The 16,095-nt window shown below is 39.9% G+C and overlaps 1 protein-coding gene across 7 annotated transcripts in view; it reads left to right on the top strand.

Moving 5' to 3' along the window:
• HERC2 (HECT and RLD domain containing E3 ubiquitin protein ligase 2) overlaps window positions 1-16,095 on the top strand; it is a 243,873-nt gene that overhangs the window by 175,744 nt on the left and 52,034 nt on the right. For all 7 annotated transcript variants that reach the window (XM_041751247.1, XM_041751245.1, XM_041751249.1 and 4 more), the window contains 5 exons: window positions 1,240-1,411; window positions 2,720-2,909; window positions 3,482-3,622; window positions 10,877-11,068; window positions 13,810-13,963. In XM_041751247.1, the coding sequence (XP_041607181.1) occupies window positions 1,240-1,411; window positions 2,720-2,909; window positions 3,482-3,622; window positions 10,877-11,068; window positions 13,810-13,963 (849 nt within the window). The remainder of the gene's footprint in view (window positions 1-1,239; window positions 1,412-2,719; window positions 2,910-3,481; window positions 3,623-10,876; window positions 11,069-13,809; window positions 13,964-16,095) is intronic.

Raw genomic sequence — 16,095 nt, 5'->3', positions numbered from 1 at the left:
TTTTATCCTGTTTCATTTTACAAAGCTTCAATTGCTGTGTCTTCAAATTCATTGGTCTTCATTTTCTAATGTGCTGTTAATGTCACCAAACTATTTTAATTCCAGATCTTGTAGCTTTCTCTCTAGAAATTTGATTTGAATATTTTTATATCTTCCATATCTCTAGTTCTTATTTTGAACATATATAATACAGATATAATGAGTGTTTTACTTTCCATGTTTATTGATTCTGACATATGTGTCAATTCTGGGTTGTTTAGATCCACTGAGTTTTCTTCTTATTTATGAATTGGGTGGTATTTTCCTGTCTTCCTGCCTACTTGGTAACTTCTAGTTAGATGCCATACATTGTGAATTTTACTCTGGATGTTGCTAGAGATTTTTGTATGTCTGTAAATCTTCTTTAGCTTAGATACAGTTAGGTTACTCTAAAACATTTTGTTCCTTTTGGGTTTTGGCTTTGGATTTGTTTAGTGGCTTCCGACCTGATAGTAATCTGGGGCTAATTCCAATGAATAATGAGGTCTTCATGTCTGGCTGATGGGAGCGAGTGTTGTGCTGGTCCCTCTGCATTCTTCCAGCCTATGTTCTGGGCCTCCGGTCTTTTCATGTAGTTCTTTCTTTGGCTTTGGGATGTTCCCTCTCTTGTAGGTTACCCATCACCTTTTGCTACATCTTCAACTGGGGTGAGTGAGAGTACCTGTACAACTCCCAGGCACTTATCTGGGTAACTCTCTCTTCTCTGCTTCTGTTCTGTGAACTCTGCCCACGTTGGCCTTCCTGCCTCTGAGCTGTGCCTCCTTTACTCAAATAGACCACTGGGCTCTACCTGATTGGCTGAGGCCTGTGAACTCTTAGGGCAGTGATGAACTGGATTATGTGTCCAGTAAGACTGTTTATTGTTGAACATCTTGTTTTCACTCCATTGTTCTGTTTTGTTTGTTTTTTTTTTTATCTTGCATTTCAGTGGTAAGTAACTAGAGGCAGTTGCTGTATTTTCATAGCCTTTGTTTTCAGTTAAACAGCAAAGCTTTGATGAAAGTAACTTCTTTATATAAGTATAAATAGGTTGTTGTTGTTTTTGTTTTTGTTGGAAGACTATTAACCTAATACTTTTAATCTGTGAAATAGCAAAGTGCAGATTGCAGTGTGTTTTAGAACAAAACTGAAAAAGTCAAATAGGAATAGAACAAACTCTGATCTTTAAAATTGATCCCAAATACTATTTTCCTTTTCCAGGTGTGCCTTCAGATGCTGATTCTTCTGCTGCCAGCAATAAAATCAATGGTGCAAATAATTCTAAGCCAAATCGCCCTTCTCTTGCCAAGATTCTCCTGTCACTAGATGGAAATCTAGCCAAACAGCAGGCCTTATCTCATATACTTACAGCATTGCAAATCATGTATGCCAGGTAGGTTTGTTGGCTAACTTTTGAAATCCTAACAGTTATTTAAACTGAGTTTTCTATTTTTGGTTGATGAAATGTATCAGAAAATGTGTTATTATTGTCTTTAAATACTGTGAGTTTTAGGTCATATACCCTTAGATAGTGAATGAGGATTTTTTTTAAAACAGATTTATTTATTTTAGAGAGAGAGAGAGCGTGCAGCTTATGCACAAGAGCAGGTGAGAAGGCAAAGGGAGAGGAAGAGGAGATCTCCCAACAGACTCCCTGCTGAGCATGAACCCCTCCCTCCCCCCCCCAAGAACATGGGGCTTGATTTCATGACCCTGAGATTACAGCCTAAGCCAAAATCAAGAGTTACATACTTAACTTACCGAACCACCCAGGTGCCCCTGTGCTTTTTAAAATGAGGGTTGAAATATGAATCAGAAATCCAAATTGGGAGTGCCTTGTGGCTCAGTTGGTTAAGTGTCCAACTCTTGATTTTGGCTAAGGTCATGATCTCAGGACGATAAGATTGAGCCCCAAGTGAGGCTCTATGCTGAGTGTGGAGCCTGCTTGAGATTCTCTGTCTCCCTCTTCCACTGCTCCTCTTCTACCCCTGCTCTCTCTCTTTCTCTTTTTCTGTCAAAAAAGGAAATCCAAATTTAAAAACATTTTTCTTTATGGCTCTAAGCATTACTATTTGAGGGGTGAGAGGAAGAATTAACTGATACAATATATAGTGATGTTTAAGACCATTTGTCATCCCCTTCACTCACACCCTTGATAAAGCAGAGTTTTGATAGTGCTTTTTCAATATTTTGCTGCTGTTTCCTCAGTCTGAGTTAGTTGCCCATCTATCATGTTATGGACCTAATAAGTAGAAATAAATTACACAGGAAAATTAGTTCGAGACCAAAGGCCAATTCTGTCATTGAGAGGACATTTAGTCTTTGCTGTCTTGTGTGAGGCACCCTTGGTACACAGGTTTCAGTAAACATTAGTAAACAAAAAATTATCCTTAGGCTCTAACAACAATCCTAGAAAATTTCTCAGGGGAATCTTGGGGGGTTTATACTCGTCTAATTTTTATTTTTTATTTTATTTTTTCTTTTACCTGTCATCACTATGGTTATTCAAATAAATAAAATCGTAAGTAAACATATAGCTTTTAGCTGACGAATATTACTTCAGGATTTTCCCAGAACTGCTTTATATATATCGTATAAAAATGAGGGAGTCATTCAGTAAGTGTGTGTCCATCTTCCTGACTTTTCTATCCTGCAGTAGTGAAGGGCGGTTCACCACAGGCCTGGCTTTCTCTCCTGACAGAGATGCAGTGGTTGGGGCCCTCATGCCAGCTGGCATGATGGCCCCAGTGGAGTGTCCTTCATTCTCCTCCTCGGCACCTCCTTCTGATGTGTCTGCTATGGCCAGTCCTGTCAATGGAGAGGAATTTGTGCTGCCTGTTGATATTGAAGACAGACTAAGTCCAAATCCATGGCAAGAAAAGAGAGGAGAGGTAAAAATAAATAATAAAGCAATAAAGCGACATTAGATCAAAAAGGAAAAAGTAGCTACTTTGTGTTTAGGGAAGTATAGGGTATTCTTTCACTTAATTCAGAGTGCTTTTGTTCCTACTGCTCTGATTTTTGGCTTGAGTTAGAAAATATTTAGTTTCTAAAGGATCTTTTTAGACTTAAATAGAAATAGATTTATTCTTTTAAGAAGTTGGTAAATGCAAGTCCACAGTCCTTTATCTGCAGTTCTGAAACCTTAAAGCTCTGAAAGCCAAGAGTTTTTCTAACTTATTTTGGGGAAAAACTCAATTTGAAGAGATGTGAACTCATTTTAATCTCCTCCATGTGATCTTTTGTGAATATTAATACATTTTCATGTGAATATGAATGTGTTTTGACTTTTCAGGGCTACCCTGTACCCCACTGGAGCTGGTGATGCAAACACCTTGTTTAGCTCTATAAAATATGGGACATTCCAGTTGGCCTAAGGGGTTTCGGATAAGGCTTTTTAAAGTTGTGTGGGAAGTGTGCCACACTGCTGAGTTTTTACTCTTGCTGTATACTTTTAAACTAGATGATCTCTTCTGAGGATGCTGTGACGCCCTCTGCAGTGACCCCATCTGCTTCCTCAACTTCTTCTCGACCATTTATCCCAGTGACGGATGACCCGGGAGCTGCCAGCATCATTGCAGAAACTATGACAAAAACCAAAGAGGTCAAGCAGATTTCTTCTTTAGCGTTCTATTCTGAAATTAATTAATTAATTAATTAATTATTTATTTATTTATTTATTTTTATTGGAGTTCAATTTGCCAACATATACCATAACACCCCCGGTGCTCATCTCATCAAGTGCCTCCCTGAGTGCCCGTCACCCAGTCACCCCCACCCCCTGCCCACCTCCCTTCCTACCATCCCTTGTTCATTTCCCAGAGTTAGGAGACGCTCATGTTCTCTCTCCCTTTCTAGTATTTCCCACTCACTTTTTTCTCCTTTCCCCTTTATTCCCTTTCACTATTTTTTATATTCCCCAAATGAATGAGAACATATAATGTTTGTCCTTCTCCAATTGACTTATTTCACTCAGCATAATACCCTTCAGTTCCATCCACATTGAAGCAAATGGTGGGTATTTATCGTTTCTTTTCTTTTCTTTTCTTTTCTTTTCTTTTCTTTTCTTTTCTTTTCTTTTCTTTTCTTTTCTTTTCTTTTCTTTTCTTTTTTTTTTTAATATTTGTTGTTTCTAATGGCTGAGTAATATTCCATTGTATACATAGACCATATCTTCTTTATCCATTCATCTTTCGAGGGACACCGAGGCTCCTTCCACAGTTTGGCTATTGTGGACATTGGTGCTAGAAACATTGGGGTGCAGGTGTCCCAGCATTTCACTGCATCTGTATGTTTGGGGTAAATCCCCAGCAGTGCAATTGCTGGGTCGTAGGGCAGATCTATTTTTAACTCTTTGAGGAACTTCCACACAGTTTTCCAGAGTGGCTGCACCAGTTCACATTCCCACCAACAGTGCAAGAGGGTTCCCGTTTCTCCACATCCTCTCCAACATTTGTTTGTTTCCTGCCTTGTTGATTTTCTCCATTCTCACTGGTGTGAGGTGTTATCTCATTGTGGTTTTGATTTGTATTTCCCTGATGGCAAGGGATGCGGAGCATTTTCTCATGTGCTTGTTGGCCATGTGTAGGTCTTCCTCTGTGAGATTTCTGTTCATGTCTTTTGCCCATTTCATGATTGGATTGTTTGTTTCTTTGGTGTTGAGTTTAATAAGTTCTTTATAGATCTTGGATACTAGCCCTTTATCTGATATGTCATTTGCAAATATCTTCTCCCATTCTGTAGGTTGTCTTTTAGTTTTGTTGATTTTCTTTTGCTGTGCAAAAGCTTCTTATCTTGATAGAATCCCAATAGTTCATTTTTGCTTTTCTTTCTCTTGCCTTCATGGATGTATCTTACAAGAAGTTACTGTGGCCAGGTTCAAAAAGGGTGTTGCCTGTGTTCTCCTCTAAGATTTTCATGGAATCTTGTCTCACATTTAGATCTTTCATCCATTTTGAGTCTCTCTTTGTGTCTGGTATAAGAGAACGGTCCAGTTTCATTCTTCTGCATGTGGATGTCCAATTTTCCCAGCACCATTTATGGAAGAGACTATCTTTTTTTCCGGGGGATAGTCTTTCCTGCTTTGTTTAATATTAGTTGACCATAAAATTGAGGGTCCACTTCTGGATTCTCTATTCTGTTCCATTGATCTATGTGTCTCTTTTTGTGCCAGTACCATACTGTCTTGCTGACCACAGCTTTGTAGTGCAACCTGAAATCTGACATTGTGATGCCCCCAGCTGTGGTTTTCATTTTTAATATTCCCCTGGCTATTCGGGGTCTTTTCTGATTCCACACATTTCTTAAGATTTGTTCCAATTCTCTGAAGAAAGTCCGTGGTATTTTGATAGGGATTGCATTAAATGTGTAAATTGCCCTGGTTAGCATGGACATTTTCACAATATTAATTTTTCCAATCCATGAACATGGAATATTTTTCCATCTCTTTGTGTCTTTCTCAATTTCTTTCAGAAGTGTTCTGTAGTTTTTAGGGTATAGATCCTTTACTTCTTTGATTACGTTTATTCCTAAGTATCTTATGATTTCGGGTGCAGTTGTAAATGGGATTGACTCTTTAATTTCTCTTTCTTCACTCTCATTGTTAGTGGATAGAAATGCCACTGATTTTAGTGCATTGATTTTGTATCCTGCCACACTGCTGAATTGCTGTATGAGTTCTAGCAATCTTGGGGTGGAGTCTTTTGGGTTTTCTATGTACAATATCATGTCATCTGCGAAGAGGGAGAATTTGACTTTTTCTTTGCCCATTTGAATGCCTTTTATTTCTTTTTGTTGCCTGATTGCTGCGGCTAGGACTTCTAGTACTATGTTGAATAGCAGTGGTGAGAGTGGACATCTCTGTCGTGTTTCTGATCTTAGGGGAAATGGTCTCTGTGTTTCCCCATTGAGAATGATATTTGCTGTGGGCTTTTCATAGATGGCTTTTAAGATGTTGAGGAATGTTCCCTCTATCCCTATACTCTGAAGAGTTTTGATCAGGAATGGATGCTGTATTTTGTCAAATGCTTTCTCTGTATCTATTGAGAGGATCATATGGTTCTTGTTTTTTCTCTTGCTTATACGATGAATCACATTGATTGCTTTATGAGTGTTGAACCAACCTTGCATCCCGGGGATAAATCCTACTTGGTCATGGTGAATAATCTTCTTAATTATTGTTGGATCCTATTGGCTAGTATCTTGTTGAGAATTTCCTGGTTGACCCTTTCATCTTTTAGCAGGATGGTCCTTAACCTCCACGTTTTGAAATCCTTCCAAACTTCTCCTTGTGATTTAGTTCTAATTTCAAAGCATTATGTTCTGAAAATATGCAGGTGACGATCCCAATCCTTCAGTATCGGTTAAGACCTGATTTGTGGGGGATCCCTGGGTGGCTCAGTGGTTTAGCACCTGCCTTTGGCCCAGGGCGTGATCCTGGAGTCCTGGGATTGAGTCCCACGTCGGGCTCCCGGCATGGAGCCTGCTTCTCCCTCCTCCTGTGTCTGCCTCTGCCTCTCTCACTCTATGCCTATAATTAATAAATAAATAAGTAAATAAATAAATACATACATACATACATACATACATACCTACCTACCTACCTGATTTGTGACCCAGCATGTGGTGTATTCTGGAGAAAGTTCCATGTGCACTTGAAATATCTGTGAAATCCATCTGGTCCAGTGTATCATTTAAAGCTCTTGTTTCTTTTTGTCCTTAGAAAACCTGTCGATTGTAGAAAGCGCTACATTCAAGTCACCAAGTATAAGTGTATTATTATCTACGTATGTCTTAACTTGGCTATTATTGATTTATATACTTGGCAGCTGCCACATTCGGGGCGTATATATTGATGATTGTTAGGTCCTCTTGTTGGATAGATCCTTTAAGTATGATATAGTGTCCCTCTTCATCTCTTACTACAGTCTTCGGGATAAACTTTAATTTATCTGAAATAAGGATGGCTACCCCTGCTTTCTTTTGAGGACCATTGGAATAGTACATGCTTCTCCAACCTTTTATTTTCAGGCTGTAGGTATCCTTATGTCTAAAATGAATCTCTTGTAGACAGCAAATAGATGGGTCTTGCTTTTTTTATCCAGTCTGAAGCCCTATGCCTTTTGATGGGGTCATAAAGCCATTCACGTTCAGAGTTACTATTGAGCGATATGAATTTAGTGTCCTCATGATACCCTGTTTTTGTGTATTGTTCCCTTGGACTTCCTTTGTTTACAGAATCCCCTTTAGTATTTCTTGGAGAATTGGCTTCGTGGTCACATATTCTTTCGGTTTCTGCCTATCTTGGAAGCTCTTTATCTCTTCTTCTATTCTGAATGAGAGCCTTGCTGGAAAGTATTCTTGGCTGCAGATTCTTCTCATTCAGGATCTGAATATATCCTGCCAGCCCTTTCTGGCCTGCCAGGTCTCTGTGGAGAAGTCTGCTGTTAATCTAATATTTCTCCTCATAAAAGAGATTTCTTGTCTGTTGCTGCTTTAAGAATCTTCTCTTTATCTTTGAAATTTGCAAGGTTTACTATTAAATGTCGAGGTGTTGAGCGCTTTTTATTGATTTTAGGGGTGGGATCGCTCTATTTCCTGGATCTGAATGCCTCTTTCCCTCCCCAAATAGTGAAGTTCTCAGCTATGATTTGTTCAAATACATATTTTGGGCCTCTGTCCCTTTCGTCAACCTCGGGAACCCCAGTTAAACGTAGATTTTTCCTTCTGAGGCTGTCATTTATTTCCCTTAACCTATCCTCATGATCTTTTAATTGTTTTTCTCTTTTTTCCTCAGTTTCCCTCCTTGCCATCAGCTTGTCTTCTATGTCACTCACTCGTTTTTCACCCTCATTAAACCTCTTCGTTAGGACCTCTAGTTTGGATTGCATCTCATTTAATTGATTTTTAATTTCTGCCTGATTAGATCTAAATTCTGCAGTCATGAAGTCTCTTGAATCTTGTATGCTTTTTTCTACAGCCACCAGTAGCTTTATAATAGTGATTCTGAATTGGCTTTCTGACATTGAATTTTAATCCAAATTGTGTAACTCTGTGGGAGAGAGGGCTGTTCTGATTCTTTCTTTTGTGGTGAGTTTTTCCTACTAGTCATTTTGCTCAGTGCACAGTGGCGAAAAACAAGTTGTACTGGAAAAAGGAGAAAAAGAGAAAAAAGAAAAAAAAGAAATGATAAAAAAAGGGGGGAGTGGGAAGCAAACAGAAAACAAAAAACAAGGGTGAGTATCGTCTGATTCTATATACTGTAAATCCCTTGTCTTCCCCTGGAACTTTCCAGTGCTGCTTAGTCAGGAACTTGCTTTTCCCCTGTCCTTCTAGCTGGTCTTCTGGGGGGGTGGGGGTGGGGGGCTGCAGTGTTGATTCTCAGGTGTGAGCACCTGGGGGAGCTGCTCAGCTCCCTGTCTGGTGCATGGCTCAGTGGGAGTTGTTTATCCTGTGAGGCCACTATGAGGCTCAGTGGGTGTTGTTTATCCTGTGAGGCCCCAAGAAGAACAGCAACAGTAGTGGTGGCCAGCTCTCCAGCCCAGGAGTCAGCTCCTGCAGGAACTACCACAGCTCCCAGTCTGCAGGGGCCTGGATGCTCTGGAGGCGGGGGCAGCTGATCTGCACAGCTCAGGGCTGCCCAATGGCAGGAGCATCCTTGCTGTCCTGTGCCCTCCGGCTTCTGCCTGTCCCATGGGTAGCGCCGAGTCCTAGGCTGTGTCTCCTGGCACTCTGGGTTCCGGGGCCTGCGCTGCTGGAATCGTGCTCCTGGGCCTGGCTGGCACACGCTGCAGCCCTTTAGGGAGCTAGGCCACGGTGTATGGCGGGCTCTCCCCTGGGGGCGCAGGTCCTCTGTTAGTGCCCCTCAGAGCCTGACTGCATCCCTGCCCCTCCTGGGATCTTGCTCCAACTCCCTGGGAGCGTCTTTCCTCTGGGAAGATTGGTGAAGCTCCTGCTTCTCCAGGACGGGGCTTTCCTCTCCTGGGGGCATTTGCCTCACCCCGGCTACTTGCGGGTCCCCTCCCCCTTGGATGCTTTTTATGTCTTTATTTTTTTTTCCATCTTCCTACCTTGATAGAAGCATGGACTCTTCTCATTGTAGCATTCCAGCTAGTCTCTCTTTAAATCTCAGGCCGAATTTGTAGGTTTTCAGGATGATTTGAAAGTCATCTAGGTAAGTTGGTGGGGACAGGTGACTTGGGGACCTTACTCTTCCGCCATCTTGCCCCCTCCCTCTGAAATAATCTTAAATGCCACGAAAGTTGGAGAAGTAGTACATAGAAATACAACACATTGTATTTCCATATCCGATTCCCCTGGGTTCTCCAGTTGTTAGCATTTCTGAACCATTGCTGGGGAGCTACAACAATCCCCACTTATTCTCAAGGCTTCAGTGTGTATTTCCTTAATGTCAAGGTATTAACGTTGATCCAGTATTACTTTGTAATCCACAGATCTAATCAGATTTTGCTCATTGTCCAATAGTATCCTTTATAGGTCTAGAACCTGTCTCAGGATCGTTCATGTGTTGTCTCTATAGTGTTATGGAACATTCTTTAATTCTTCCTTTTGATGGATATCACAGGAAGGTTGTAGAGTTCTTTTCCGTGTATCCCATCGGGTGTGTGCATTGTTGATTTGCTGCATTACTGGTGATAGTAATTCTTATTGCTTGGTTAAGAGTGTCTGCCAGGTTTCTACCCCGGAACTTAATACAAGTGTGTAAGTAAGTATTCAAGGGGAGATATTTGAGACTGTAAATAGGCATTAGTGCCTTGTTCCTTATCATATTTTACTTACCACTTTTTAGTATCTATTGATGATTTTAGCTGAATCCATTATTACTGTGGTAGCTGTCACATGGTGATTTCTCAGATTTCATCATTCCTTTTTTAATGTAATTTTCTCTCTTCTTTTGTGAGAACTTCCTTTCTCTTTTTTGTCTATCTATGTAGGTATAGATTCTTGGGATACCATTTCACTCAAAAAATGACATCCATTTCTATTATCATTTGACACCCAAATTGTCTCAGACATGGCATCATTGCAAGCCCTTTTTGGCACAACAGCGTGTTCCAGACTTACTTTTGCTTACCCTGCCCCTGCTCTGGAAGCATCCATTTCTCCAAGTAGCCCTGGTTCCTTATAGGCATCATCCAGATTATTATACCCCTATATTCTTGTCATTTCAGTTTTTATTTGATTCATGAATTATGGCAAAGTAATTTTCATATTAGTATTAGGTTAGTATTAATCACATATATTGTATGTGGTTAATATATTCCATTGAATGCTTTTGCTGCTTTTTAGTGAGTGAGATTCTGTAATGTTATCGTTTCTGACCAACTTGATTTAACAATTCCTTGGGTCTCCATGCAGAGGTTGGAGCAGAGTCTGTTTTTTTAAAGGGAGAAACTAGGGCAGCCCTGGTGGCTCAGCAGTTTAGTGCTGACTTCAGCCCAGGGCATGATCCTGGAGACCCAGGATCGAGTCCCAGGTTGGGCTCCCTGCATGGAGCCTGCTTCTCTCTCTGTCTGTGTCTCTGCCCCCACCCCCCTTTGTGTGTCTCTGCCTCTCTCTCTCTCTCACACACACACACACACACACAGACACACATATAAATAAATAAAATATTTAAAAAATAATAAAGGGAGAATCTGTTCCTAGCCTGGAGAGGTGTGGTTTCCGGGGCTGCCTAAGTCAATGAAACTTATACTTTAGATATGTCCCATTCCCCTTAAGTTTCCTAAGTGGGGCTTGTGCTTCCTCTTGCTTGTATTTACGTATTCTTTGAGTTTATGGTTAAACTGGTTACTGTTTCTTAATGTATCATTCCTCATTTTAATTGTTGGACTTTTAGGATGTTGAAAGCCAAAATAAAGCATCAGGCCCAGAACCTCAGTCGTTGGATGAGTTCACCAGTCTGTTGGTTGCAGATGACACCCGAGTCATGGTGGACTTGCTCAAGCTATCTGTGTGCAGCCGGGCAGGTGACAGAGGCCGGGAAGTGCTTTCAGCTGTGCTGTCTGGCATGGGTACCGCCTACCCACAGGTAAGCCACACAGTGCATGCTGTGGGCCTCCTCTCCAAGGAATGTGCTATTGTTGACATCATACCTTATCTTGTACTTGATTTTATTCTGAAGATAGCAATTTGGAAGGACTCCTTGTAAGCAAGTCCTTTCTGTCAATATGCTGCGCTTGTCCTCCCAGTGTGCCTGTGGGTATCATTTTGGTACTTTTTGCCATTTAGAAATTTTTAATTTTTATCAAGTCAGATCTACCAGGTTTTTTTTCAATTTATTTTTTATTTTTTTAATTGATGTCTTCTGGATTTTGTATTACGCTGAAAAAAATGCTTACCTACATGACATTATGTAAGGAAATTTTCCCAAGTTTCTTCTAGTTGTTCTTGTGATTTCATTTATTATATTTATATTTTTCAGCCATCTGGGATTTATCTTTTTTAATATTAAAAAAGATTTATTTATTTTGGGGGTGGAGAGTGTGAAGAGTCAGGGGGAGAGTCAGAGGGAGAGAATCTCAAGCAGACTCCCCTCTGAGCATAGAGCCTAAGATAGGGCTCCACCTCATGATCCTGAGATCATGACCTGAGCTGAAACCAAGAGTCAGAAGCTTAAATGACTGAGCCATCCAAGTGGCCCATCTGGGATTTATCCTGATATAAGGGATCCCTAAGGTAAGGATCCAACTTACTTTTTTCCTAGATGGCAAGCATGTTGTCTGACACCAGATTATGGGATAATCTATCCTTTTCTCAATAATTTGAAACTATTTTAATCATTTTAAATTCCTGTATATATTTGAGTCCATTTATGGACTCTTTTCTATTAAACTAACTCTTTATGGGCTAATACTACAGTGTTTTAACTATGATAGCTTTAAGTAGGTTTTTATATTTGGTAACACTAGATCTAATAGGATTTTCTGCTGTGATGGCAATGTTCTATAGCTGAGCCATTCATTGTGATAGCTTCCAGTCATGTGTAGCTGTTGGCCTCTTAAAATGTACCTGAGGAACTGAAGTTTTCACTTTATTTAACTTTAATTAATTTAAATTTGTATAGCCACATGACTATGTGGCTGGTTTGGGATATAAAGTCAATATTGTATCAGTATATCTTAGAAATTGCATTGATCAGTCCTAAATTAAGGACTTCTGTGTCAGTAGCCTTGCTCTGCCTTTTTAGACCTGGCCACATCAGGGAGTCTGATGCCATGTGCTCTGTACAGATGTGTAATCTGTGTTTCTCTGGGTCCCATATCACTACCACCCAAATGAGAGGGTACTTAAGTATGGTTGAGTCGTCTTGAAAATAGTAAATGGTTTGGTAGTTAGTAAATCATTTGGGGCTTGTTGCCACAAGCAAAAGTTTAATTTTTTTTTTTCTTTACAAGTTTATTGCATTTGTGAGAGGAAAGGATATGAACGAGTACATGTATTTAAAGTAACAGTGCCCAGCATTTGTTGCACACATAACTGCCAGGTCCATTTCTGGTATGTTCTTAGTACAGAGGGTAGATGTTGGTGTTCTCTCTTTACAGATAAGGAAACTGAGACTCTTGAGAGGCTGTTTCTGGCTCATAAGCACCTAGGTTGCTGATGGGTGGGAGAAATGGTATTGGACGCTGAGAGCTCTGAGGGCAGACCCACATCTATAACCCCTGTGTCATCCTCTCCTGAGAAGCTTGTTGGTCTCTCTGATGGGTTTTGCAGAGGAAGATTGTGCAGCCCAAAAGACCCCTGATGGGCTATTCAGTAGGTGTTCGGTAATACTAACATCTCTGTCTCAGTGACACACACCCAAACCAGGTTCAAGGGGAGACAGAGGCAAAAATAGGATTGTCTTCAAACTGTCCTGACTATTGGCAAGATGCTAATCCTATGTCCTATCCTGGCCTAATATTTGGAATTCTTAAAAGAGAGATGTATGAATTTATAGTCCTAATACCTGGATGGCAGTGATACTAGTTTGTCATTAATAAAAAACTGTTTAATAAGCTAATCTGTTACCTACATATGAAGAGAAATAGAGAAAAAAAATAATTCCTGAAAAGTATGGAAGACAGAATAGTTCTTTTTCTGAATTTAGAAAATTTGTATGTTGTTATTGCTATATTAACCTATTCTTAATTTAAAAATAGAAATCAAGGAGTTTATAATCACCAGTTTTGACCACTTGTATATGAATCACTAAACTTTTTTAAATGAAATAAAGACATCATGGATTGTTGAAGGAATATGGTATGGGGGTTGACCTTTAATGTCCTGAATCAAGAGAAATCCCCGTTTATGTTTGTATTTATAGCTCCTCGTTCCAGATATTCTGCTGCTGTTTGTCCTGGATGGCTTGATCATTCTTCTCTATTCCTATCTGTTCCTGCTCGTCCCCCAGTGTCTTCTTGGATCTTGGTCATTTTATCACCTTTCTGGTCCTTGATATTTTGTTCCTGAGGAAGATTTTTCTTTTCTTGGAAGTAATCTTGTCTTTGTGTAGAAGGAAACTGTTATCACACAGTTTCATCAGTTGGCACGTGTTGAGTGCCTTGTATATGTCAGGCACCTCCCACCTATGTACTTACATATTTAGGCACCTCTATGAGCTGTGTTCTATTTTGATGTTATAGGCAAGGGAACCAAGCCCTGATTTAAACTAGATTTCACAAATTCCCAAGTCCTCCACTTTGCCACCCTGTGCCTGTGGAAAGATCTGGAGCAGGGTGAGCAGGAGTAGTATCCTGACTTGATATGTGTCCCTGCTTCCTCCACCAGGTGGCAGATATGTTGCTGGAGCTTTGTGTTACTGAACTGGAGGACGTAGCCACAGACTCACAGAGTGGCCGCTTGTCCTCTCAGCCTGTGGTGGTAGAGAGTAGCCATCCCTACACGGACGACACTTCTTCCAGTGGCACAGTGAAGATACCAGGTATTCAGTGCTGGCACAAGGGGAGGAGGCTTTGGGGGAATCTTTGCCTTTAGAATGGCTTCATCTCTGTAATTACATCAGTGGAAGTAACCATCACCATTTAATTGAAAAGAACCTACGGAATTGATTTAGAATTATTTCCTCAACTTTTCTAAAAAACACTTTTTTTCCCTCCAAATAAAAAACGAATATAGAAAACCCTGCAAAGCGAATGTTTAGGTTAACAATTATTAGGTGGATACCTTAGTCACCAAAACTCAGGTCTAGAAGTAGTCCTGTGCAGTTTCTAGAAGCCCTTCTTGTGGTCTCCACTAAACTAAACTGATTGCTGTCCTGATTTGGAGATAAGACTGACTTGTATTTCTGGACAGTTTATATTAACCAAGTGTGCTTCCACTTCTTAAATCCCTTTTTAATCAATAATTTCTATTTTTTTTAAGTTTCTTATGGTAACCTTAGTTTCTTCCTTTATTTTTTTTCCCTTTTTCTCAATAATCAATCTGTTGAGGAACCTGGGCCTTTGACACTTTGGGCTTCCCTGCAACCTGGATTTGCATACTCTTGCTGTACTTCAGCCTGTTCTTCAGCCTCGTCTTTCTGCAAATTTGCCCTGATTCAGAATTCCAGGTAGTTCAGTCCCATTGGCAAGACCATTGGTGATTATGACCTAGCATCTAGAAGTACCTGGTGCCTCTTGTCTTTCCAAATGTGATGTTAGCAGCTACCGATGCTGATGCTTGGAGCCTGAGGCCATTACTCCACTGGGGTTGAAAACGCTGCTATTCTAATGGTTTCATTTCTTTCTTACTTACATACTTTATAATACTTTATATAGAGGCACCAGGTACTCCCAGATGCTTTAGTTGGTTACCCAGGGGTGCTGTTTGCGTAAGCAAGAAGGGATTAAAAGCTTAAGTTTTTTTTCCTCCTATTTTTATTTTTAAGAGGATGAATTGTTTCCCTATCATTCTCTGAAGGTGACCAGTTAGTTTTTTCCTTTTATATCATTGTGAACTCATGGATTTTAAACTCATTGTGAATGATGGGCTTTGGTAATTGTGATTATGATCCTATTGAAACTCAAATTATCTCATCTCTAGACATCAGGAACCTCTTCAGTTTGTCTCTGGAAATGACTTTGGTGGTCCGTTGGTAACCTCTGTGCAGTATGATGTGACATGATGCTTTAGGCTTGTCATGTAGTTCCTGCCCTCCACCTGGAATCTTCCTTTGGTGACTTTTAGTGGTTATGGCATTTCAGATTACTGGGCTGTTATTCTATTCTATTCTGTTCCTAGATCTTTTCAGTGACAGAGATATGATGAATGGTTGGGCAGTCCACTGACTGGCTTTTTTCTTTTGAGTCTATACTGATACATTAGTTCAATCAGAACTGCAAGATTTCTACTTTAACCTCTGCTGTTACATCTGTTTTCTTCTATACTGAAAATCCTCTTTAGGGGATAACAGAATTAGAATAACTAATAGTTACTCATTTACTTTATCTCAAAACAACGGACTCAGGATTCAATTCTTGTATAAACATGAATAGAGTTCTGAAAATAGTCTAAAAATTTTTTTGGCCTATGCTGTCTTCTTCCTTCCAACTTTATTAACATGATTATACTTATGTCTACCAAAGCATAATAGCTATTATATACAATCCTTATGTCGAATCTTCATTTAGTCTTAGTTTTACTCTGTTTAATGCTTCTTCTAGCCCTTTGTCTCTTATTTCATTAGGATTAACTGAAGCTCACTTTCTAGTCAGTTATTCAGCAGGGCTCAGAGGATAGCAGCCCTGGGATCATTTGTCCATGACAGTTTGTGCCCAAACTTGAAAGTTAGCTTTTCTTGGTAGTAAGTCTTTGGATCACATATTCCTCCCTTCTGATAGTGTGATGGCAATAATCTATTTCCTCCCTGTATATGCTGTACTTTCTTTCAGTAATTTTACTAGAATATGTTTTCATGTTAGTTACTGTAGGCAATATTCAAAGATAAGGGATGTGTTCCTTTAAAATGTAGTTTTAGGTTTTTTTTCTGTGTATTACAGTTTTTATAGTTTGTATCCTTTAGTTCTCTCATGGATATGTGGTCATCATTGTGTTTTGGATACCTTTTAGAATCAG

The sequence above is a fragment of the Vulpes lagopus genome, chromosome 4 (assembly GCF_018345385.1).
Source record: "Vulpes lagopus strain Blue_001 chromosome 4, ASM1834538v1, whole genome shotgun sequence".
Lineage (NCBI taxonomy): Eukaryota > Metazoa > Chordata > Mammalia > Carnivora > Canidae > Vulpes > Vulpes lagopus.
The sequence above is the reverse complement of the archived record's forward strand: the minus strand, read 5'-3'. Positions and strand labels throughout refer to the sequence as shown.